Genomic DNA, 25,117 nt, shown 5'->3' with positions numbered 1-25,117 from the left:
ATGTGTATGAGAGGGCCTTGAATGACAAATCCACTTTAATGTTTCTTATCTCCTTAAGCCATTGATATTCCTTCCTCTACATTAAACCAAGGCAGGCCCAGCATTCAAGCTCACTCAGCATGGACTGTTTGTCGAATCTTTGTGTTGTACACCCCAAACTAATATATTGTATGTCAGTTATATCTCAGTGTAAACAAGATCTGTTGAAACTAATAAACTAAATCAGCAAAGTTACAGGATACAAATCAACACACAAAAATCAACTGCGTTTATATACACTAAAAATGAGCTAGTGAATTATGAAAAAATTAAACAATCCCATTTATAATAGCATCAAAAAATAATAAAACACTTAATGATAAACTTAACCAAGGAGTTGAAAAACTTGTACACTGACAACAAATCATTAATGGAAGAAATTAAGAAAGACACAAATGAATGAAAAGACAATCTATGTTTATGGATTGGAAGATTTAATATTGTGGAAATGTCCAAATACTGGGCTTCCCAGGTGGCGCTAATGGTAAAGAACCCACCTGCCGATGCAGGGGACATAAGAGACATGGGTTCAATCTCTGGGTCGGGAAGATACCCTGGGGAGAAGGGAATGGCAACCCACTCCGGCATTCTTACCTGAAAAATCTCCATGGACAGAGGAGCCTGGCGGGCTTTAAGCCATATAGGGTCACAGAGTTGGACACTACTGAAGCAACTTAACATGCACACACAGATGTCCATATTATTCAAACTGATCTGCAGATACAATGCAATTTCTATCAAAACCCGAATGGCCTTTCTTTTTAACAAAAAAATAAATAAACTGAATACTAAAATATGCATAGAACTGCAAGATATCCTGAATAATCTAAGCAATTTTGAGCAAGAAGAACCAGCCTGAAGGTATCACACTCTTTGATTTCAAAACATATTACAAGGCTACAGTAGTCAAAATAATATGATACTGGCATATGCAACAACACAGATAAGCCTGGAAGACACAATAAGAGAAAGAAGCCAGACAGAAGGCCAAATACACATGATTCCACTTACATGAGGTAATGAAAAGAGTCAAATTCATAGAAACAGAGAACAGAATAGTGGTTACCAGAGACTGAGAATGGAGGAAACGGGGAGCTGCTGCTCAATCAGTATAAAATTTTAGTTTTGCAATACAAATAAGTTCTAGAAATCTATTGCAGAGCATTGTCACTATACTTTAAAATTTTTTAAGAGTGTGGATATCATGTCATGTTCTTATCACAATAAAAATAAATAAAAATGTTCAGAGTGGTTAAAAAAAAAAAGACAAGTTACTACACCCTATACTGTGATTAACTGAATTTCTATTACTATAGTTCTGTATGGTTAGAATGTATGGAGAAGAGAGGAAAAACCACATGCATACTACCAAAATTCTGACTCCAAAATAGTGTCCACTTTGTCACTATCTATTTCTGTCAACCCTTTAGAAAAAATGACTTCAGAAAACAGATTTTATCAGTTCTTTTTACTTCTGTTAAGTGACACTCCCATAACCATGTCTAAACCATTGCAGATTTTTTTTTGTATTATCTCTTCAATGAATGAATGCATGCATGAATGTACAAATGGAGCCTGGAGAGGAATAGCATTCTAAAATTGAGTAACTTTTAAGAACCAACCAAGACTTGGGGAGTGGGAAGAAGAGAGGAGTAAGATAGAGAGAGGGGATTAAGTGATACAAATTACTATGTATAAAATAAATAGACTACAAGGATATATAGTAGAGCACAGGGAGTATAGCTGATATTTTATAATAACTATAAATGAAATCTAACCCTTAAAAATTGTGAATCACTATGCTATATACCTGAAGCCTATATAATATTGTAAATCAACTATACCTCAATGAAAAAATAAATGAAAAGAATGTATTTTTATAAAAGAGGAAGAAAAGAATCAACTATGAACGGGTTCAACACCAATGTGAGAGTTGTTGTTACTGTTAAAGCACTAAGTCGTGTCCGACTCTTTACAAACTCATGAAATGCAGCATGCCAGGCTTCCTTGCCCTTCACCATCTCCCAGAATTTGTTCACACTCATGTCCATTGAGTTGATGATGCCATCCAATCATTTCATTCTCTGTCGCCCTGTTCTCCTCTTGTCTTCAATCTTTCCCAGTATCTTTTCTAATGAGTTGGCTCTTCGCATCATGTGGCCAAAATGTTGGAGCTTCAGCTTCAGCATCAGTCCTTCCAATGAATAGTCAGGATTGATTTCTCATAGGATCGACTACTATGTAGGAAAGGAAAACTGAATTGAATAGATTTATTTAAAAATGATTATAATCTTTCCAATTTATCGACTGAGTGGGGTAATCTAATGAGAAAAAGTACAGAGTATCTAGAAAAGTAGCAGCACAAAGCTAAATGATATGACAACAGAATATTGTCATGACAACAGAATGATATGACAAGCTGTTTAGCATTCAAATCTAATTTTTTTTAACTTTTTACTTGGTATAACCAATTAACAATGTTGTGATAGTTGCAGGTAAACAGCCAAGGGACTCAGTCATACACATACATGTATCCATTCTCCCCCAAACTCCCTCCCATCCAGGCTGCCACATAACATTGGGCAGAGTTCCCTGTGCTATACAGTAGGTCCTTGTTGGCTATCCGCTGGAGTTTGAGATGGACAAATCTAATTTTAATTGATCCAAATTGGGTGGACATTCTCTTCCTTTCCTTCTTCAACCTGCTGAACAAGAGATGTCAAACATCAGTTGTTTCGAGTGCCTGATTCTGTTAAGTGTTAGATCTATAAACTTGAATAATATTCACAATCCCTAGAAGATTAATTCTCATCATCTGAAAAAATGTAAAACTAAACTGAATAGAAATATGTCCTGAGAACAGTTCAATGTATAAACATATAAAAGTATTAACATATACCTAGCAACTACTACTACTAATAATAATTAGAATAAAAAACATGTATGTTGGGGCTCACAGGACAGAGGATGATATTTAGAGTAAGTTTGGAAATTAAATTTTAACTAAAGAACCTGCACCCTGATATGGCACAATGCCGAAATTTTCAGAAATGCTACAAACATAGTCATTATCAATGAACCTGTCTTCTTTGTTCACACCTTTATGCATCAGTTGAATACGCTCTTATCAGTTCAATAGTTTATACATGTGTGGATGAAACATCACACTGTACAGTACAGAATATTTCCAACCACAGACTTGTTGCTGCTCAAAACAACAGTTAACACTTACACTAGTCTTGATGTGACTATACAGTTCCGGGGAAGAGTTGGAAGGGTCATGGAAAACATGAAAACAGCATGGTTGATTAAAAGAACAAGCAGCAGCTGCAAAATATATTAGGAGTCAAAGCAGTGTACCTGGCCAAGGAGTAGAGGATGAAGTTTAAAGAGGAGAGAAAGAGACCAAAAGTGAGGTGCACAACCCTGGACGTGCGTGATCACTGTCACTTTAACATCATTGTTTGTGTTGTTATCATTCAGGCAGGCAAGTGTGATCACAGGAAATCACACTAGATTCAGAATCATGACAGTCTTTACCCACTAAAAGAGTAGAGTGAAAGAATAAATACCCAAACAAAAGAAAAATAAATAAATAAGTAAAGATGATAATCATAAAGCATTGACTGGCCTGTGGATACTCTAACCACATTTTACATGAGATCTATTTTAACCTAAAAATTCATTTTAATATAATAGAATGCATGCTGCTGCTGCTGCTGCTGCTGCTAAGTCGCTTCAGTCGTGTCCGACTCTGTGCGACCCCATGGACGGTAGCCCACCAGGCTTCCCTGTCCCTGGGATTCTCCAAGCAAGAACACTGGAGTGGGTTGCCATTTCCTTCTCCAACGCATGAAAGTGAAAAGTGAAAGGGAAGTCGCTCAGTCGTGTCCGACTCTTAGCGACCCCACGGACTGCAGCCTACCAGGCTCCTCTGTCCATGGGATTTTCTAGGCAAAAGTACTGGAGTGGGGTGCCATTGCCTTCTCCAAATAGAATGCATAGAGGTAGCATATTCTATAGATGGAAATACTGGAAAATAAAGACACATCAGGAACACCTAAATTGCCATGGGGAAGGGTCTCAATAATACCAAACAAAAGTTATTCTGGTTGCTATTAAATATGATTTTTTAAAAATATTTACCTTAGTAAAAATCTTTATTGTCTGTGTCAATTTCCTCAGCACCACTGAAAAGTGATTGCACTCAATGGAAAGTTTTCAGAACAGGCAACTCACACTAGAAGAAAAGAAAGCTATCATATGACAAAAATTATTCCTGAGATAAAAAGTGAATCACACAACCATGGTTTTGCAGAATATATTAAGAGAATCAACCTATTCTTAGAAATCAGTTGCAAGACTGTGTAGTTAAATGTCAGTTTTAGCAAGAACACAATCTAAAATTTAAAGCTTATTTTACAAATAGAAGTCAAATTTCTAAATTAAAAACATGTTATTCTAATCCAGAGTGACATGAGACATAGCCAACATGAATCACACATAACATCCAACAGAGTCAGAAAATAAAGACAAATCAAAAGACAAACAGTGATTGTTCTCTTACAGACAGTGCTTTCTCATCATTTCTTTAAAGGAAGTACAATGTGTAAAGTCCATGATATCATATGTAAAGCCTGTGAAGAGAAAAGAATTTTAAGATTAATACTTTTTATTAATAAGCATTACATATGAATACATAAATGAATTAGTTCCCAGTGAGGTCATTTGAAAATCAAGTATAATAATATTTGTTCAGCAAAATGTAAAATGGGAAATCTATAATTAGCTTAGTTCAGGCCCTGGAGCCAAACAGATAAAAATGTTTTACTTTACAAAGATATGGATTTTGGCATTATGGATAAGGGATAAGACACTTGTATCTCTCATGTCAGTATATCAAATAAAGTATTCTCAATTCTTTTTTTGCCAAACATGTTTTCAATACAACACCCCTTCCCACCATTCCTGAACCCTTCTACACATGGTTCCATATTGATAATTTATCTTAGTGATCTTACCCACATGTCACAATAAAGAAGCTGACATGCAGATTAGACAAGATAGGTTTAATGAATCTCTTCACAAAATAACTGTGTTAACAAGTCACACTTGTGATTGGGTACAAGAAATATCTCTCCCAAAACACTGTGGTCCTTTGTCCTTGGGAGACCTGCTTTCCTCCACCCTGTGTCAGTCACTACCCTTTTTGTCCCCCTCCACTTCCCCTGCTCTGCTCCTAACTCAGGTGCTGTTTCCCACAAAATATATGTCAATTTTCACGCCAACCAAATCCAGTCCAATTCAGTCAGTGGGAGCAAGTGGCTCGACATTTGAAAGGTGGGAAGTGGTGAGAAGCCTGGTGTTCTTGCATGTCTCTCTCTGCTTCAGGCTACATCTCCCACCATGGCTACATCTCCCACCATGGTTACACCAAATGGATTTAACTCCTGCCAAACAGCAACTGCCTCTGCTTCCCAGCCTCCACCAGACACCATCCCACCAACTGGAACTGTGGTCCTGGTTCCCACTAAATGGCTTTGGAGACCCACCTGCTCCCTCATCTCCTCCAGCCCTGGGAATGGTCCCCACTTTCTGTTTTGCTCATCTCTGGGCTGTCTTCTTTCTCCCTGTCTTTTCAGATCTATAACTGCTTTGGAAATATTTTCCTGTATTAAATTCCCTCCATTTAATGATCTGGCCTGGGCTTAGTGTACCTTACTGGACCCTTACCAGTGCTGCTCCCTTCTTCAAATAAGATCCAAACTAATTGACACATCCTTGCTTGCCTGACTAGTCCTCCAGTCTCATTTCCTATCCCTCTTCTCTTCATTCACTCAGCTCTGGTCACAATGCCTTCTTGCTGTTCCTCAAACAAACCATGCCATCTTGCATCTGAAAGCCTTTGCATTGTTTTCATGGCTCCTCCCCAAAATGTTTTGGAGGCTTGCTCCTTCATTTCGTTTATATTTTGTGCAGGTTTTATTCCTGGAAAATCCTCATGGAGCCCTGTACCTATAGTTGTCCTCAATGGGGCAGTGAACTTGCACCGATTTATTTTCCAATCATGACCATCCCCTCAAATCAGACATCCTGTGTCCCACACCTTCTGTTTGAGCTCTATATTTAAAAAAATATATATTTATGTATTTATTTGGCTGTATCAGGTCTTTTTTGCAGCACAAGTCATCTTTGTTGTATCATTCAGGGTCTTTGATCGTGGTGCACCAGCTCTCTAGTCGTGACACACATGCTCCAGAGTGTGCAGACCGAGGAACGCCATGGCATGTAGGACCTTTGCTCCCTGACCAGAGACTGAACCCAGCCCCCTGCAAGACCCTCAGGGAAGTCTGGTTGAGCTCTATATTTGACGAGACAATATTCTTATATAGTTGGAGAAGGGAATGCAACTCACTCCAGTATTCTTGCCTTGAAAATCCCATGGACAGAGGAGCCTGACAAGCTACAGTCCATGGGGTCACAAAGAGTCCGACATGACTGAGTGACTGCGCACATTCTTATATAGTATCTATATTTGTTTGCTATTGCTACAGCAACGAATCACTACAATCTTAGTAAGTAAATGAAAACAACAAAAATTTATTCATAGTTTTGGAGGCTAGAAATCTAAATGAGGGCCAGTGTTAAGATTTCATCAGGACTGGTTTCATCTGCAAGCTTAAAGTCTCATCCTTGTCTCACCCAGCTTTTGTGGCTGCCAGCATTTCTTGAATCGTGGCCACATCACTCCAGTCTCTGTTTCTGCAGCCACATCACTTTCCCCCCTCTCAATGATCACCTGTCAAGGCGCACTCTACTTCCATCCTGAAAGGACACTTGTGATTACATTTAGGACACACCTGGATAATCGAGAATAATCTTCCTATCTCAGGATTCTTAATTTGCAAGCTTAGAGGTGTGGGAACATGGACATTAGCATTATCAGTTGGGCATACATTATCACAAGTAATAGAATTAGCTTCAAAATCATGATTGCTTTTATTTGGAAGAGGAAGGAAGGAGGAAGAAGAGACAGAAAAAAAATGTGAAATAATATGAGGCTGGAAAAGTCTTTAATGAAAGTTAGAATTATATTAGGATGGAGAAATCATTAATGCAAGTCATATATATGATGATATAAATGTTACAATCATATTCTAAATGATATATTTATTCCCCAGAGATTTCTTTTCAAGTGAGTGCATTGAGCAACATATTTTTTAGAAGAAAATACTGGGAAAGAAAATGCATTAACAGGAAAAGCTCCCAAATACTTGGCATACTTTCCACTTCTATTAAAAAAAATAAAATTTTTTGAAAACTTGAATTATTCCCCCTTAGGGAACTAAATTGTAATTGGACAAGAAAGTTATAAGAACAGATATATAGATATTCATGCTAAGCAAAACAGAAAACTAGACTAAGCAACCATGGTAAAAATAATTCCTAAAATAATAAGTGAATGAGACAGGCATGAGTTACAGAACATGTGGAAGGAAACAATCCATTCCTAGCAACCAGCTCTAAAACCTCTGTATTTAAATGGAAGTTTTTGGAAGATTATAGAAAGCTAAGAATTTAAAGCAATAAGATTTTAAAATCCATGTTTGTTATGGGATAAAACCTTAAGAGATGAATAAGAAAACTAACAGACAATAAAAAGGGTTAAAGACAGCACCAGTTCAGGGATTGTGTTAAGTACAAGATACGGTCACACTACTTCTTTTCTCTCTCTCTCTCTGTAGATTTATTTAGAGAGAAACACATTCCACAGACAGAGAGTAGCCATCTCAGACGGCAAGAGGCCCCAAAATATGGGGTGATTAATTTTTATGGACTGGGTAATTTCAGTGCTTCCCTGATGGCTCAGCAGATAAAGAATCTGCCTGCAAAGCAAGAGACCTGAGTTTGATCCCTAGGTCAGGAAGACCCCCTGAAGGAGGAAATAGCAACGCATTCCAGTTTTTTTGCCTGAAAAAAACCCATGGACAGGGGAATCTGGTGGGCTACCGTCCAAATAGTCATAAAGAGTCAGACACAACTGAATGACCAAGCACACACAATGAATAGGAGAATTTTTCCAACATTTTGGGGAAGGGGCAGGGATTTCCAGGACTTGGTCCAGTGCCCACTTTGTTTCCTTTTATGGTCAGCTTCAGAACTGTCATGGTGCCTGTGGGTATGCCCTTTAGCTTATGCTAATGAATTATAATGAGCATATAAAGAGGCTCAAGGTCTACTGAAAGTTAAATCTTCCACCATCTTGGACCTAGTTGGTTCTAACTACATTTTCTTTTTCCAGTAATAGAACTAGATATAGATGCTAAATCCCTTATATGTTTTATTTTTGGTTGAAAATACACACACACACACGCGCATGTATCTTTCTGGGGAAAGCCTCATTCAGTGATCAAATTGCTTTACTAAGAAGAAGGACCAGAAACTATAAAACTCCTAGAGGAGAACATAGGCAAAACACTCTCCGACATACATCACAGCAGGATCCTCTATGACCCACCTCCCAGAATATTGGAAATAAAAGCAAAAAGAAACAAATGGGACCTAATTAACCTTAAAAGCTTCTGCACATCAAAGGAAACTATTAGCAAGGTGAAAAGACAGCCTTCAGAATGGGAGAAAATAATAGCAAATGAAGCAACTGACAAACAACTAATCTCAAAAATATACAAGCAACTCCTACAGCTCAATTCCAGAAAAATAAATGACCCAATCAAAAAATGGGCCAAAGAACTAAATAGACATTTCTCCAAAGAAGACATACAGATGGCTAACAAACACACGAAAAGATGCTCAACATCACTCATTATCAGAGAAATGCAAATCAAAACCACTATGAGGTACCATTTCACACCAGTCAGAATGGCTGCGATCCAAAAGTCTACAAATAATAAATGCTGGAGAGGGTGTGGAGAAAAGGGAACCCTCTTACACTGTTGGTGGGAATGCAAACTAGTACAGCCACTATGGAGAACACAGTGTGAGATTCCTTAAAAACTGGAAATAGAACTGCCTTATGATCCAGCAATCCCACTGCTGGGCATACACACTGAGGAAACCAGAATTGAAAGAGACACGTGTACCCCAATGTTCATCGCAGCACTGTTTATAATAGCCAGGACATGGAAGCAACCTAGATGTCCATCAGCAGATGAATGGATAAGAAAGCAGTGGTACATATACACAATGGAGTATTACTCAGCCATTAAAAAGAATACATTTGAATCAGTTCTAATGAGGTGGATGAAACTGGAGCCTATTATACAGAGTGAAGTAAGCCAGAAGGAAAAACACCAATACAGTATACTAACGCATATATATGGAATTTAGAAAGATGGTAACAATAACCCGGTGTACGAGACAGCAGAAGAGACACTGATGTATAGAACAGTCTTAAGGACTCTGTGGGAGAGGGAGAGGGTGAGAAGATTTGGGAGAATGGTATTGAAACATGTAAAATATCATGTAAGAAACGAATTGCCAGTCCAGGTTCAATGCACGATACTGGATGCTTGGGGCTAGTGCACTGGGACGACCCAGAGGGATGGTACGGGGAGGGAGGAGGGAGGAGGGTTCCCGATGGGGAACACATGTATACCTGTGGCGGATTCATTTTGATATTTGGCAAAACTAATACAATTATGTAAAGTTTAAAAATAAAATAAAATTTAAAAATAATAATAAAAAGAAGAAAAGCATTCACATTAAAAAAAAAGAAGAAGAAAAGTAGAGTCTTTCTTTCATTTCTTTCATAAATTTTTGAAGAAGCCATACTAAAAATCAAAAACAACTAGATGCCCAAGAATGATATGGGTCATGGTGATCCGTTAAATCACAATGGTCAGAATATAAATAATCTCAAAAACTGAGGGCCTGGTACAGAGTAAAGTCATATTGCTGGAATTGGTTGAGTAAAGTGAAAGAGAAACACTACTGCTTAGAAAAGTGCTGACAACAGTGAGGCATCATGGGTAACTCCAAGAAGGGGTCAAGCATCTGATGTAATTAATCTACCAGAAGTAGGAAGGGAGAAATGCCCAGTGCTCTGTGGTCTCCTCCACCAGGAAACAATGGAGTCAACTTTAAGAATCAAAAGTCTGGTACGTAGTAGAAGCCTATGCAATCAGAAGCAATCCTACACTTTGTGCTAATCTGTGATAACACTGCACCAAAACCCGACTGAATTCCATGAAGATGGTGAAAATGAAGTCATCATTTCTGGAAGTATGACTGTAAAAGTAAGGCTGCCAAAGGAGCTCTAAGGTGCAAATATAAAACCTTGCCCATCTTAGGAAAAAAAGATCAGTGGAAATTAATATCAATTTTTGTGTGAAATCTGAACATCACATATAATAACATAGATGAATCACACAAATATTACACTGAAAGAAAAAATGTTTTATACAAAACATAACAAAACAGAATTTGAAATAATTCTTGAAAAAATATATACAAAATATACAAGAGAAATATCAGAATAGTGGTTGACTTTAAAGAGTGGGTAGGGATCTATTGGAATGAACTTGAGGGAATCTTCTGGGAAAGAGTAATAATCTTCACCTTTTTAGAAAATAATTTAATTTATTCATTTGTTTATTTTTGGCTGCACTGAGTCTTTGTTGCTACGAGCAGACTTTCTCTAGTTGCAGCGAGCAGGGGCTACTTTCTGGTTGCGGTGCAAGGCTTCTCATTGCGGTGGCTTCTCTTGTCGTGGAGCACAGGCTCTAGGGCAAGCAGGCTCAGCAGTTGTGAGCCTTATGGACTTAGTTGCCCTATGGCATGTGGAATCTTCCCAGACCAGCAATCGAACCTGTGTCCCCTACATTGGTAGGATTCTTAACCCCTGGACCACCAGTGAAGACCAATACTCTGCATCTTGATCAGAATTTGCAGCAGACTGTATGATAAACTTATTGAATAGTAACACTAAAATCTGTGCACTTATTGTATGCAAATTATAATTCAAAGGAACAAGAGAATTGTAAACAAATATTGAACTCTAGTGAGTGATATACATGCTACAGTACTCAGGAGGGAAGTGTGCTGATATCTGGAAATTATTTTGAAATGTATAAAAAATAAGGTGTATCAAGGTGGATAAAAGCATAGGAGACAGATAGGTAATGGAGAAAATATACTCAAATATTAATGGTACAATCTGGGTGATGAATATATCTATGCTTGCTATAAAATTCTATCACCAGTTCTGTTAGTAAATTTTCACAATGTAACAATGATATGAATGGCAGTGCTTAATTTATTCTGTGGTTCAACAGCTTTTCAGGTTCTTCTTCAAAGGATAATGTTAATATATAGTTCAGGGATATTTGGGGGAAATGTCTATAAATTATGTATGATATTTGCCTGTTTATACTAATAATTCAGTTATATTATTCACTGACTTCTAAACAAGATGAGCTGTAACACGGCATGTCAATGCTTCAGATATTGCCCTTCAACAGTAGGTAATAAAACCATGTATTGTAGCACATGGGCTGCGTTGTTGTAAGTAATTATATAACTTTAAGGGAATCAAGTTGAAGGCATAGGCAGAGCACTCTCTGACATAAATCACAGAAAGATATTTTTGATCCACCTCCTAGAATAATAAAAATAAAAATAAACAAATGGGACCTAATTAAACTTAAAAGCTTTTACAAAGCAAAGGAAGCCATAAAGAAGATGAAAGACAACCCACGGAATGGGCGAAAATATTTGCAATGAAGTGACGCACAAGGGATTTATCTCCAAAATATACAAACAGCTCATGCAGCTCAATATCAAAAGAACAAACAACCCAATCAAAAAAATGGGTGGAAGATTTAAACAGATCTGCCAAAAAAAAACACATGAAAAGATGCTCAACATGATGAATTATCACTGTTATTCAATTCAGTTGTGTCCAACTCTTTTCAAACCCATGGACTGTAGTGCGCCAGGCTTCTCTGTCCTTCACTATCTCTTGAAGTTTGCTCAAACTTATGTCCATTGAGTGGATGATGCCATCCAACCATGTCATCCTCTGTAGCCCCCACTCCTCCTGCCCTCATTCTTTCCCAGCACTAATTATTAGAGAAATGCAAATCAAAACACCAATGAGATATTACTTCACACCAATTGGAATAGCCATCACTAAAAATTTTACAAACAATAAGTGCTGGAGAGGGTGTGGAGAAAAGCAAACCCTCCTATACTGCTGCTGGCAAGGTAAACTGGTGCAGCCACTACGGAGGGTAGTCTGGAGGTTCCTTAAAAAACTAAATATAGAACTACCATCTGCTCCTACAATCTCACTCCTTGCCATATATCAGAGAAAACCCTAACTCAAAAAGGAATCTTTAAAAAAAATCCTCATGAAACTACATACCAGAGTACAAAGCTAATAAACTGAAAAGTTGCTCTGATCTGCTTTTTTGCTTAGAATGACCATCTAGGAAAGAAATTTTTTGCTTAAAATGACCATCTAGGAAGGGAAATTTTTTTGCTTAGAATGACCATCTAGAAAGGGAAATATTTAAAGAATAAAAGCATAGTCAAGTAAGTATGGAGGAGTGGAAGAAACCGACAAAAGGAGTTTTGACTTATTGAGGGATGCGGAAGTCATTCTGGCTTATGCATAAGTTAACTTGAATTTTATATTAAAGTGAAAGTGTTAGTTGTTCAGACATGTCCGACTCTTTGTGACCCTATGAATTGCAGCCTTCCAGGCTCCTCTGTCCATGGAATTATCCAAGCAAGAATACTGCAATGGGTTGCCATTCCCTGTCCAGGAGATCTTCCAGACAGATCAGGGATCGAACCCAGGTCTCCCACATTGCAGGCAGATTCTTTGCCATCTGAGCCTCCAGGGAAACTAACACCCTATTGGTGGCCTATCAAACATACACTGTACATCTGCTTTAATTATTAAAGAAAAGGACACATTGATCAAAAGTAAAGAATGTCCATGTTAAAAACAAAGATTAAATGCTCCCTTCTGGGGATGCCAATGCTGATCCTCCTTTGATAATAAGACTCTCTTCCTAGGTGCCACAGCCACACTGACCCTCTGCATACATGCTACTCTTTTTTCTTTTTTTGTGAATCCTTGAAGGAACGCTGGGCTTCCCTGGTGGCTCAGAGGGTAAAGCGTCTGCCTGCAATGCAGGAGACCCGGGTTTGATCCCTGGGTTGGGAAGATCCCCTGGAGAAGGAAATGGCAACCCACTCTGGTACTCTTGCCTGGAAAATCCCATGGACGGAAAAGCCTGGTAGGCTACAGTCCATGGGGTCACAAAGAGCTGGACACAACCAAGCAACTTCACTTTAACTTTGAAGGAATGTATCCTTGACTTGCTTGTTGTTCTTTGTTCTAACAAGATATGAAACGATGCTGAAAATCCTGCTTCTCCAGAGAAGTTATTGGAGAGTCTGCCGTCCAGATTATAGTCCTCAGTTTGCCTCAAATAAAGCTCTTTTCTGCTCCCATTAGAGATTGTTTACTGGTTATTTTCATCAATGGAAATGCTTGGATTAAGAACAAATACAGCACAGTTGGACCTCTGCACCATGGGTTTTGCATCTTCCAATTCAACTAATCATGAATTTTTAAAAAGCTAGAAATTTCTGAAAAGCAAATCTTGAATTTGCCACACCCAGGTGACTATCTACATAGTACTTACATTGTATTAACAACAACTTATATAGTATTTACATTGTATTAGGTATAAATAACCTAGATAGGACTTACATGTACATTTGTTATATGTAAATAATACACCAAGGTTATTTTTTGTACATAAGCCATACATTTATATGGAGAAGGCAATGGCACCCCACTCCAGTACTCTTGCCTGGAAAATTCCATGGACAGAGAAGCCTGGTAGGCCGCAGTCCATGGGGTCGCTAAGAGTCAGGCACGACTGATCGACTTCACTTTCACTTTTCACTTGCATGCATTGGAGAAGGAAATGGCAACCCACTCCAGTGTTCTTGCCTGGAGAATCCCAGGGACGGGGGAGCCTGGTGGGCTGCCATCTATGGGGTCGCACAGAGTCAGACACGACTGAAGCGACTTAGCAGCTATACAAATATTGTAAAATATATGCTAATATTTTATATGAGGACCTTGACACATCTACACAGTTTGGCACCCACCAAGGGTCCTGGGAGCAATCTCCTGTAGATATCAAGGGACGATTATATCTAATTCTGTCATTATCACGTTGCTTCTGCTCTAGTGAAATAAGAACTTTGGTAAAGCATAACTTTTGCTCTTTGCATATAATTTTAGACCAAATCTTATTAAATAAACATAAAAGGGAGCTTATTGTGTCTGTATGTGTAAAAGGTATAGAGGGTTTTAAGACTAAGAAAAGATGAATCACAGCTTGTCATCACTATTGTTTTAATAAAATTCTAAAGGCTTTGATACAATTAAAATGAAATAAATACTAATCATTTATTTTTGATTTTTTAAAAATACTATGCAACAGAATAACTTAAAGGAATGAACATTTCACAATTGAGACTTTAAAGCAAAATCCTTTTAAACCACATTGTCACCTGTGGGTCTAATTAGCTATCTCAGAGTCACCATGTTACCAAATAAATTGGACTTTTGGGTAGTAATCAAGCTGAAAACTAATTTTGAAAAAATTATGGAACAATTCTATTTCTTGTGCAGTTATACTAATCTCTACATCTGGTCGTGTTCTATCGCTTAACAATATATTTTGACAATTTTATAGACAAAAAAAGCAATACATATATCAGTGACAATAGTGTAAGTTTACATAAGACAACTGTTTAATGTCCAACACAGTCTAACCTTGTCTCATTAACTTTATCTCATAGCGTAATTCAGAAAATATTTAAGGCAATGTCTCCTAAAGTGCATTGGCATATATATTCTAAGTATTACCACAGTGTTATTTCATTAAAAGTCATATAAATGAAAGTATATCCACTCAACAAAATTATAGTACATTTATAAAATAGCATTGCAGTATATTTTGAGAACATTCCATTTTTACTAAAGGTGTTCATTTACATATTTTCTCTATAGACCAAGATAGTGACCATTGGCGAGTCTATCAAGGTGTAGAATTAGATAAGAGTAATGCTCATCTTTTCTGTGAATTTACAGAATAAATAAGGTGATTCTATTTTTTATTTCTTATTGGAGTATAATTGCTTTACAACTATAGGTCACCACAGAGCATTGAGTAGAGTTCCCTGTGCTAGATAGAAGGTTCTCATTAGTTATCTATTTTATATATGGCAGTGTATATAGGTCAATCCCAATCTCCCAATCCATCCCACTCCCCCTTTCCACCCATCTTGAGGTCCACAGATTTGTTCTCTACATCTGTGTCTCTAGCTTTGATAATAGGTTTTGCAAGTAGGTTCATCTGGACCATTTTTCTAGATTCCACCCACATGTATGTATCAAAAAATAAGGTGATTCTTACAAATGTAAGTCTGTTTAATTTCACAGCTTTCACTTAGATAAACTTCTCTTGATTTGTAAGATAGACAGTTATGTCTTAATACAGGTGTAGGAAGAGAAAACCTAAAACAGAAGAAATGGCATAGTCTTTGTGAAATTGTATAACAAGTAAATACCAGAGAAAATAAATATAAAACTTTCATTTTATATATAAATACTTAAAACGCAATGTACATATAATATAATTGAATCAAATTGAATTTCTATCAGTAGCACAGATAACTAAGATTTTTACAAATTTAAAAGTTATTGATAGATTACTACTACTGCTAAGCCACTTCAGTCCTGTCCGACTCTGTGCGACCCCATAGACGGCAGCCCACCAGGCTCCGCCGTCCCTGGGATTCTCCAGGCAAGAACACTGGAGTGGGTTGCCATTTCCTTCTCCAATGCATGCAAGTGAAAAGTGAAAGGGAAGTCACTCAGTCGTGTCCGACTCTTAGCGACCCCATGGACTGCAGCCTTCCAGGCTCCTCCATCCATGGGATTTTCCAGGCAAGAGTACTGGAGTGGGGTGCCATTGCCTTCTCTGTATTGATAGATTACAGAATCTTAAATATTTCATAAAAACTCAAGTAAGGATGTAAGTGTCTGAGAGGATGGAGAGCAGGCTGATTATCATTGCTTATAGAAGTAGACAGACAACTTAAGAGTGAAAAGCCTATGAATAACAGGTATCATCACATTTTTCTGGTGAGGAAAATAAACATTTTTAGTGTCCATAGTGTTTAGGCAGATGGTGGGTAGAATGTAAAAATGCTGGGAGATTTTAAAGCTATATTAATGACCTGGAAGTGGGTCTTATCGAGCACTATGGTTAGTGAAGAAGTAAGATTTTAATCCATGATCTGTGTTATGAGCTGAATTGTGTCCCATTAAAAATGCATACATTGGGATCCTACCCTCCATTACCCTAGAATATGAGTGTAGATAAGGTATTTCAAGAATTATTTCAGTTAAAAGAGGTCATTAGGGTGGGCCCTAATCCAATATTGCTGCTGTCCTTACAAGGGGAAATTTGCACATAAACAGGTATAGGGGGAAGACCACCTGTAGACCCACAGAGTAGACAGTCAAGGAGAGAGGCCTCAGAAGAAACCAAAGTGCCAACACCTTGGCCTTGGACTTCTATCCTCTGCATTCAAGAAAATAAATTTCTGCTGTTTAAGCTACTCCATCTGCAGTGCTTTGTTATGAGAGCCCTAGCAAACAGATGATGTGTAAGAAAAATTCTCAGGAGAGGACTTATTAAGGATCTGAGTTATGTTATCTGCTTCTGGAGGCTACAATTCTGAACATGGGATTGGATTTAAGTTACTGTCTCTTTTCCCAATTACCTAAATGTCCTTGAAATTGTCTCGGGCACCCTTTATTTCTATTATTATGGGCAATTGCAGCAATTAAACCAAGGGCAAAGAAGATTGCATTATGTCAGATAGATACTTACATATCATAAGGCAGAAGTGAATCATTTTCCCACAGCCAGTGCCTGCCAGTTTCATTATAGTAGACTCCAATCCAAAAGAAAGACTTTAAGGAGAAGAAATGCTAGTGATAAACAAATACATGCAAATACAAAGTTCTCGTTATTATCTTTTCATCAACTGCATGAGAGTCCTCTTTAAAAAATTCAACACCGTGTTTATCTTTATTCAATTCATCCTGTCCACAAACTCATTATCATATGCTATATTCCAAAACCATTTTGAGATTTAGCTAATGATACAGCAAGAAACAAAACAAAATTCCCAGTTCTTATGGGAGACATGGAAAATAAATAAATATGAGTAAAAAGATAGTGTGGGTTTGGTGAATAAGGGAGTAAGGTTTTTAAAGGAATGGCAGCAAGGTCTATAAGCAAGACCTTTATAGATGTCTTGAAGATTAATTTTACCCCCAATGTCCAACTCCTGTCTCTTCAGGTGCAGAATGGAGAAAACATCCTCTATCAGAAGAATTCTTATAGTGGATGCTTTAACCCGATGCTGATGTCCATTGGCAGAGTGAGGGAAAGCTCCTCCATCTCCTCGCATCCTGTTCTAGATTGTGAGGCACTGCTCACACATTGCCATTAACTTTCAGACCACAAAGGCTATACTATCTGGTTATTGGGCTATATACCAGGTTCTTTTTCCTCTGATTGGGATAGTTCTTGTAATAACTGTCTCCTTCAAAATTCATTCAACATGCATATTTTCTAAATGTCTTTTTTTGAGAGGGGTAGAATTCACCTGGGCTAGGAAGCTCCCCTGGAGAAGGGCATGGCAACCCCCTCCAGTATTCTTGCCTAGAGAATCCCATGGACAGAGAAGCCTGGTGGGTTACAGTCCATGGAGTCACAAAGAGTCAGACACAACTGAGCAATTAACATGTTCACATAACATAAAATATATGATTTGAACTATATTTAACTGTACAGTTAATGATGGCACTAAGTACATTCACATTGTTATGAAACTCTCAACCTTCATCTGTCTCCAGACTTTTGCACCTTCCTAAACCAAAGCAATCAATGCAAAGAAATACAGGAAAACAAAGAATGGGAAAGACTAGAGATCTCTTCAAGAAAATTAGAGATACCACGGGAACATTTCATGCAAGATGGGTTTGATAAAGGACAGAAATGGTATGGACCTAACAGAAGCAGAAGATATTAAGAAGAGATGGCAAGAATACACAGAAGAACTGTACAAAAAAGATCTTCACAACCCAGATAATCACAATGGTGTGATCACTGACCTAGAGCCAGACACCCTGGAATGTGAAGTTAAGTGGGCCTTAGAAAGCATCACTACACACAAAGCTAGTGGAGGTGATGGAATTCCAGTTGAGCTATTTCAAATCCTGAAAGATGATGCTGTGAAAGTGCTGCACTCAATATGCCAGCAAATTTGGAAAACTCTTCACTGGCCACAGGACTGGAAAAGTTCAGTTTTCATTCCAATCCCAAAGAAAGGCAATGCCAAAGAATGCTCAAACTACTGCACGATTGCACTCATCTCACACACTAGTAAAGTAATGCTCAAAATTCTCCAAGCCAGGCTTCAGCAATACGTGAACTGTGAACTTCTAGATGTTCAAGCTGGTTTCAGAAAAGGCAGAGGAACCAGAGATCATATTGCCAACATCCACTGGATCATCAAAAAAGCAAGAGAGTTCCAGAAAAACATCTATTTCTGCTTTATTAACTATGCCGAAGCCTTTGACTGTGTGGATCACAATAAACTGTGGAAAATTCTGAAAGAGATGGGAATACCAGACCACCTGACCTGCCTCTTGAGAAACCTGTATGCAGGTCAGAAAGCAACAGTTAGAACTGGATATGGAACAACAGACTGGTCCAAATAGGGAAAGGAGTACGTCAAGGATGTATATTGTCACCCTGATTATTTAACGTATATGCAGGGTACATCATGAGAAACGCTGGGCTGGAAGAAGCACAAGCTGGAATCAAGATTGCTGGGAGAAATATCAATAACCTCAGATATGCAAATGACACCACTTTTATGGCAGAAAGTGAAGAGGAACTAAAATGCCTCTTGATGAAAATGAAGGAGGAGAGTGAAAAAGTTGGCTTAAAGCTCAACATTCAGAAAACTAAGATCATGGCATCTGGTCCCATCACTTCACGGGAAATAGATGGGGAAATAGTGGAAACAGTGTCAGACTTTATTTGGGGGGGCTCCAAAATCACTGCAGATGGTGATTGCAGCCATGAAATTAAAAGACGCTTACTCCTTGGAAGGAAAGTTATGACCAACCTAGACAGCATATTCTAAATCAGAGTCATTACTTTGCCAACAAAGGTCTGTCTAGTCAAGGCTATGGTTTTTCCTGTGGTCATGTATGGATGTGAGAGTTGGACTGTGAAGAAGGCTGAGCACCGAAGAATTGATGCTTTTGAACTGTGGTGTTGGAGAAGACTCTTGAGAGTCCCTTGGACTGCAAGGAGATCCAACCAGTCCATTCTAAAGGAAATCAGTCCTGGGTGTTCTTTGGAAGGAATGATGCTAAAGCTGAAAGTCTGGTACTTTGGCCACCTCATGCGAAGAGTTGACTCATTGGAAAAGACTCTGATGCTGGGAGGGATTGGGGGCAGGAGGAGAAGGGGACGACAGAGGATGAGATGGCTGGATGGCATCACCAGCTCGATGGATGTGAGTTTAAGTGAACTCCGGGAGTTGGTGATGGACAGGGAGGCCTGGCATGCTGCAATTCATGGGGTTGCAAAGAGTCAGACAAGACTGAGCGACTAAACTGAACTGAAACCAAAACTCTGTCCCCACTATACAATAACTCCCCTTTACCCCTCCCCCGCAATGTACTCCCCTGCCACTAGCATCTACCAATGTACTTTCTGACTCTGAGTTTGACTATTCTAGGTGCCTTGTGTAAGGCGATTCTAACAGTATCTGTCTGTACATGAAGGTCTTTCTACTTATTATTTCAAAACATCTCTCCCCTTTACATAAGAGCCTGGTCCAGTGGCACATTTTGCATACGAAAATGTAAACAAAAGATAAACTAGTCATATCCTTCAGCCATTTGTCTAGTGCTGAGGTCAGGTAAGTGCAAATAATTCTCAGCTTAATCCACTCAATCGACTTCACATATTTCACATACCATTATGATGCTCTGTTTCACAACTTACCATCTCCTCCTTGTTTATCTTGATGAGACTGGAATTTAGAGATGAACAGGCACTTTGACTCTCTATCCAAGTTAACATTTCCTTGGAAAAGTAGTAACAGCTGCATCTGAACCAAACCCAATTCTCTGGACAAGAATGACACTGAGGTCCAAGACACAGGTTCTCTATGATTGCATTGGGGAAAAAAAAAAAATCACAAAGCCTGACTTTATTATTTCTTAGATACGCCTTGTGAACAGAAGTACACCTTTGTCATGAGAGTAACATTTCATAAACACAAAAATTACTCAAAATAAAATTATGAATTGGAATGAAAATTTTTCTTTTTCTCTCACTTCTGAGACGTGTTGTACCCTGCATATAGTATATGATACTGGTGACCTAGAAGCTATTCATGTTCTTATCTCCATACTTTGATATTACAGCATTTCAGGGCTAGAATGTCTTCACATTACATCTCCATTAGATTAATGTTTGTTAATATTTTGCCCCTGTAATATAAACTCTACTTCTCCAAAATTTGTTCTCATTACAAGTATTTCTATTCCCCTACAAACATATGAAGTCTTACAACAATTTCTTAAAACATCCCAGCAAACCTTACCCCTGTCTTCCTGTATTTCAGTTAATTATACACAAACCTCAGTTTCACAAGACTGTAAGTTATTTGATGGCCAGAATTATGTCTTATATTTTCTATTACACATCCTAGAGTAACTTGCCCAGAGAAATCTCTGTGTGTGTGAATAGACAGTGATAGTGTTAGTCGCTTAGTCATGTCCGACTCTTTGCGACCCCATGAGCTGTATCGCCCGCCAGACTTCTCTGTCCATGGAATTCTTCAAGGCAAGAATACTGGAGTGGGTACCCATTCACTTCTCCAGGGACCCAGGGATAGAACCTGGGTCTCTGACCAGCACAATAATACTTTTAAATCAGTTTAAGAAACCAGTCTGTAAAACCTACCTTTCTGCTGGATTTTGAGAGGTGGTTTTTTGGAAGATGCTGCAAAAACAGTCAAATATCATGAGCCGTTCTTATTTTAAATTGAAACCTCAAAAATGAGATACTCAAAGACTATATTTCATAAAAATAAATCAGCAATTTTCAAGAAAATAAAAAAGGAAGAATTTTGGTAAGCTAAAATTATTCTCAGCCTGTTTTGGCTTATCATATTCCATGAAATGAAACAGCGCTCCTGAGGGGAACACAATTTGGAAGTTTCTGTATTTACTTACAGTTTGCAGTAACAACAGCTACCACCATGGCCATGGCCATTAGGAGAAGGCACAAGACACCCAGGATTTTAGAAATGAGCCTCCATGGAAGAGGCAAGACATCTCCTGAGAGGACTGAAAACACAAGCAGAATCAAAATTAGATGAAGCAAGATGACTGGATGAATAAACACAATGCTGAAAGAGTAGTTTACAGTTAAGAACACATCAAATACATGTCAATTCTTGATTCTCACAACAGGCCTGCAAAATATTTTCAAACAGTTTTAGATAATACTGAAATAGAAGTTTTAAAAAATCTCATTTTTTTCCATAGGTTTTTTGTGTAATATAACACAATCAATTCACAGCAAAACAGAGTCCCTAATTCACTAATGCTGCCTCCAAAACTTACCATCATTTTCTCCCCACCCCAAAAAAAGAAAAGAAAGATAAGCTGAGCAAGAAAACTGCAGAATGTCAATTGATTCATTTAGGCACTGAGCAGTTTTCCAACATGAAAAGTTAAAAGAGGCTACAATTTAGATTAGGAAGTCAACAAATACTGTTTGTTTATTCTTCTGTCATATATTAAGGTTCATAGTGTTTCATGCAAGTATAGAACCAGTGATGGTGTTATGGTAAGAATAAGAAGCTAGGGACTTCTCTGATGGCCCAGCGGTTAAGACTTTGCCTCCTAATACAGGGGCTGTGGGTTTGAGACCTGGTTGGGGAGTTAAGATCCCACATACCTCATGTCTAAAAAGCCAAAACATAAAACAGAAATAATATTGTAACAAATTCCATAAAGACTTTAAAAATGGTCCACATCAGGAAAAAAAAAAATCTTTAAGAAAAAAAAAAGCTGCCAGCATCCTTGATGGACCTATATTTCACCAGTTGGAAGATCAAAAGCTATACAAGGCAGGCTTATTTTTGTCATTCAACTTGGGGACATTTAATACGTAAAAAAAAAATAATTTTTGAGTATCACCTTTATCTTTCATATCAACTTCCTTCCTCCCACTGAATTTCTTCCCCAATATGATTGTCACGCATCTCTTACAGTCTCTTCATTAGTTATCACCACCATGCCTTAATCACCCAACTTAGACCTAGTGATGGGTCACCTGAGTGATTGCCCTGATGCCAACTGCTCATTTTCCATGTTATACACCTTGTGCACTGTTACAGATATCTGATGAAGGAAGTCAAACAGCTTGCTGCTAATTCACATCAGGATCCCAAACTTCACCTGGATTCTCAGTGGCACTTGACAATGATTTACCCAATCTATTTTGTGCTCCAAATTTAAAAGAAATACATTTATGTTCTGCTTATGTAAATAGTTACATCAAAGATTATGGCACAAAGTATGCAACTCTAGCCCAGAGATCAATCAGTCAAAAATATTTATTTCTCACACTATACAACTTCTGGCTTCCAATCAAGGTATCTAACTCAATCCTCTCAAACAGCCACAGCTAGTCATTGTCCTTCATTTACCATTGTTGTCTCAAGGGAATTACTTTCCAACGCTTTTCTATTCAAATCATATTCTTCCTCTAAAGTCTAAATAAACTCCCACTTTAGCAGTGAAATTTCTAAACTATCCAAGGTATCTTTTAAATTATTTACAGCATTTAACATTTGGCCTTTAGCGTTATCTGCACTAAATTAACATTTACATTTTTGCTTGTACATTTTCATTTTCTAACTAAGTTTAGAAACTGTTGTATTTTTGTATCTCCCAGTGCATAGCATGTCAGTATACAATTTTAGGCATTCTCTACATGTTTACTGAATCCTCTGTTTTAATGTAGCTTACCTTCATCATTGACATCTTCTGCTATATTTTTGTGCTGTCTTTTACAAGGTTTCTGGTGTTTCAGCTTCTTCTTGGTTAATGGCAATTCATTAGGATCCAATTTATGCTTAATATTTTTTGGTGTATGCCTCTGCTGAAAATCCTGGTTTAGAGTAGTAATACTATAAATTATGGGTTCTTCATCCATCTTTATATAGGAAAAAAACTGTAAGGGATAAAGTGCTCAAATATCAGTATATCCTTCTATAATTTGGGAAGGCATATTATAATATAGAAAAATGAAATCTGAGTTGCAGGAAATTCCCCAACAGTCCAGTGGTTAGGACTCTTAACTTGCACTCTGAGGTCACAGGTTCAATCCCTGGTCAGGGAACTAAGATCCTGCAAGCCACGTGACATGGCCAAAATAAAATAAAATGAAATAAAATCTGAGTTTATAAATAAATACATCTATTACACTTCCGGGAAGCATGTTCTCAACAGTTTGAAGCCCTGAATACAGGAAAAAAATGTCACCGAGAACATAAAAGTAAAGGAAATAGAACCTTACAAAAGTGAAGCTGTCTTAATTCTTAACCAGTTCTTATATAAAAAGTAATCATTGCTTTTAGTACAGAATTTAAAATTTAAAAATTCTAGGTCTGCAATGAAGTCACCCAAAAACCCAAGCCTGTTTCTAACATAGTTCCAGTTTGCCTCATGGAACTGAATAGTAAAAGACAGAGCTGGTGTTCTGCAATTATTAGGATTTGAAATATGTTTATTAGCTGTGATTCTCGGAGGCATTGCACAATTTACGGTTAGAACACAAAGTTAACCATTTCACTTTTCCTAAGTGACTCTATGATTAACAACATGACTTATGAACAATATCTTTTGTATTATTTTGTAACTGAAATAAGACACCCCATAAGTGGACCTAATAGCTTGTTTCTACATTTTATATAAATTCTCTTTATTGTTAAAAAAATAAACAAAATAGGTTAAGTATCCAAATAGCTAAACTTCAAAAGTGTGAAGAATTTTGTTGTGAACACGGGCTATCAGATTCATCGCTGGCAAAACACTAAACGGGATGAAGTCCCTTACTTGTCAGGGTTCTAAATACCTTCAGTTTAAACTTCTCAGAGAAACTTTATTTAAAAAAGATTACTGGACATACATCAAAGACTTGAACATAGTCAAATAAAGCAAAATACAATATGTTGAAGCAGAAAAAAAATATTATACTTAATGTTTAAATTTATTTAAAATGTTTAAAACCAGAAACTGCACAAAGAAGAACTGTCTAGTGGTCACATCTTTCAGGAATTAGAGGAGGAGGGATTAGAAAAGAGCCAGAAACAGGAAAACATACCTGAAATGAGGAGGGAATTCCTTGTGCTACAAATTAGTTTGTGTAAGTCTGAGGAAGCAGGACCTGGTAAGTTGGCACAGAATCAGAAACTGGGCCTCAGTAGAAAAACTACTTATTGTGCAAGGTTTTATAATTAACCAACAGGAAGCTTTATTCTTTTTTTTTTTTTCTGCATTTGTCCTTAGCACCCACAATATTGCTGATATAATCTTATTTCTTGTAACTTAGGCCAAAGTTATAAAAAAATATTACCTGCATTTTGTTCTCAGCCATACTAAATAATAATGTTTGTGAACTGAAAAGAAAACATCACTCCTCTATATTATTTACTATACTGCATTATAATTTTGTGTTTGTGTATCAGTCATTCCACTGGACTAAAGTTCTGAGAGAGACCATATATTTTGATAATTTTACCTCTAGGTAATTTTATGTTTATGAGAACATAGTAGACATAAAATTCATCTATAGTGGATAAAGAAATTCCTTGCAATTTCTTCATTCAGGCTACATAGACG

At 37.6% G+C, this 25,117-nt stretch overlaps 1 protein-coding gene across 9 annotated transcripts; it reads right to left on the bottom strand.

Annotated features, from left to right (window-relative positions):
* Window positions 1–511: 511 nt before the first annotated feature.
* On the bottom strand, window positions 512–24,693 carry LOC138987959 (killer cell lectin-like receptor subfamily E member 1). 9 transcript variants are annotated; one of them, XM_070371078.1, is made up of 10 exons: window positions 24,600–24,693; window positions 23,243–23,447; window positions 21,437–21,550; window positions 21,165–21,203; window positions 20,199–20,362; window positions 16,995–17,077; window positions 15,510–15,610; window positions 4,607–4,676; window positions 4,186–4,279; window positions 512–2,744 (listed from the first exon to the last, which is right to left on the bottom strand). In XM_070371078.1, the coding sequence occupies exons 2-9, from the start codon at window positions 23,427–23,429 to the stop codon at window positions 4,261–4,263; spliced, it is 777 nt and encodes a 258-aa protein (XP_070227179.1). In that variant the 5' UTR covers window positions 23,430–23,447; window positions 24,600–24,693; the 3' UTR covers window positions 512–2,744; window positions 4,186–4,260. The 9 variants fall into 9 exon arrangements, with proteins under 9 accessions (XP_070227179.1, XP_070227176.1, XP_070227177.1 ...); XM_070371075.1 differs by having other exon boundaries at window positions 1,673–2,741; window positions 16,995–17,095; XM_070371076.1 differs by having other exon boundaries at window positions 1,674–2,744; window positions 4,186–4,295; window positions 16,995–17,095.
* Between the last annotated feature and the right edge of the window lie 424 nt (window positions 24,694–25,117).

Source organism: Bos mutus, chromosome 5 (assembly GCF_027580195.1).
Source record: "Bos mutus isolate GX-2022 chromosome 5, NWIPB_WYAK_1.1, whole genome shotgun sequence".
Lineage (NCBI taxonomy): Eukaryota > Metazoa > Chordata > Mammalia > Artiodactyla > Bovidae > Bos > Bos mutus.
Note: the sequence above shows the minus strand (reverse complement) of the source record. Positions and strands in the feature narration are given on the sequence as shown.

Excerpts from the sequence above, each read along its gene's own strand:
- LOC138987959 (XM_070371075.1), bottom strand. The coding sequence starts at position 23,429 with ATGGATGAAGAACCCATAATTTATAGTATTACTACTCTAAACCAGGAT. Across the intron at positions 20,363-21,164 it reads TCTCAAAATCCAGCAGAAAG|AGAACCTGTGTCTTGGACCT; the intron begins GTAGGTTTTACA and ends ATGCAATCATAG. Across the intron at positions 17,096-20,198 it reads AGATAAACAAGGAGGAGATG|CATTTCTTCTCCTTAAAGTC; the intron begins GTAAGTTGTGAA and ends GTTTATCACTAG.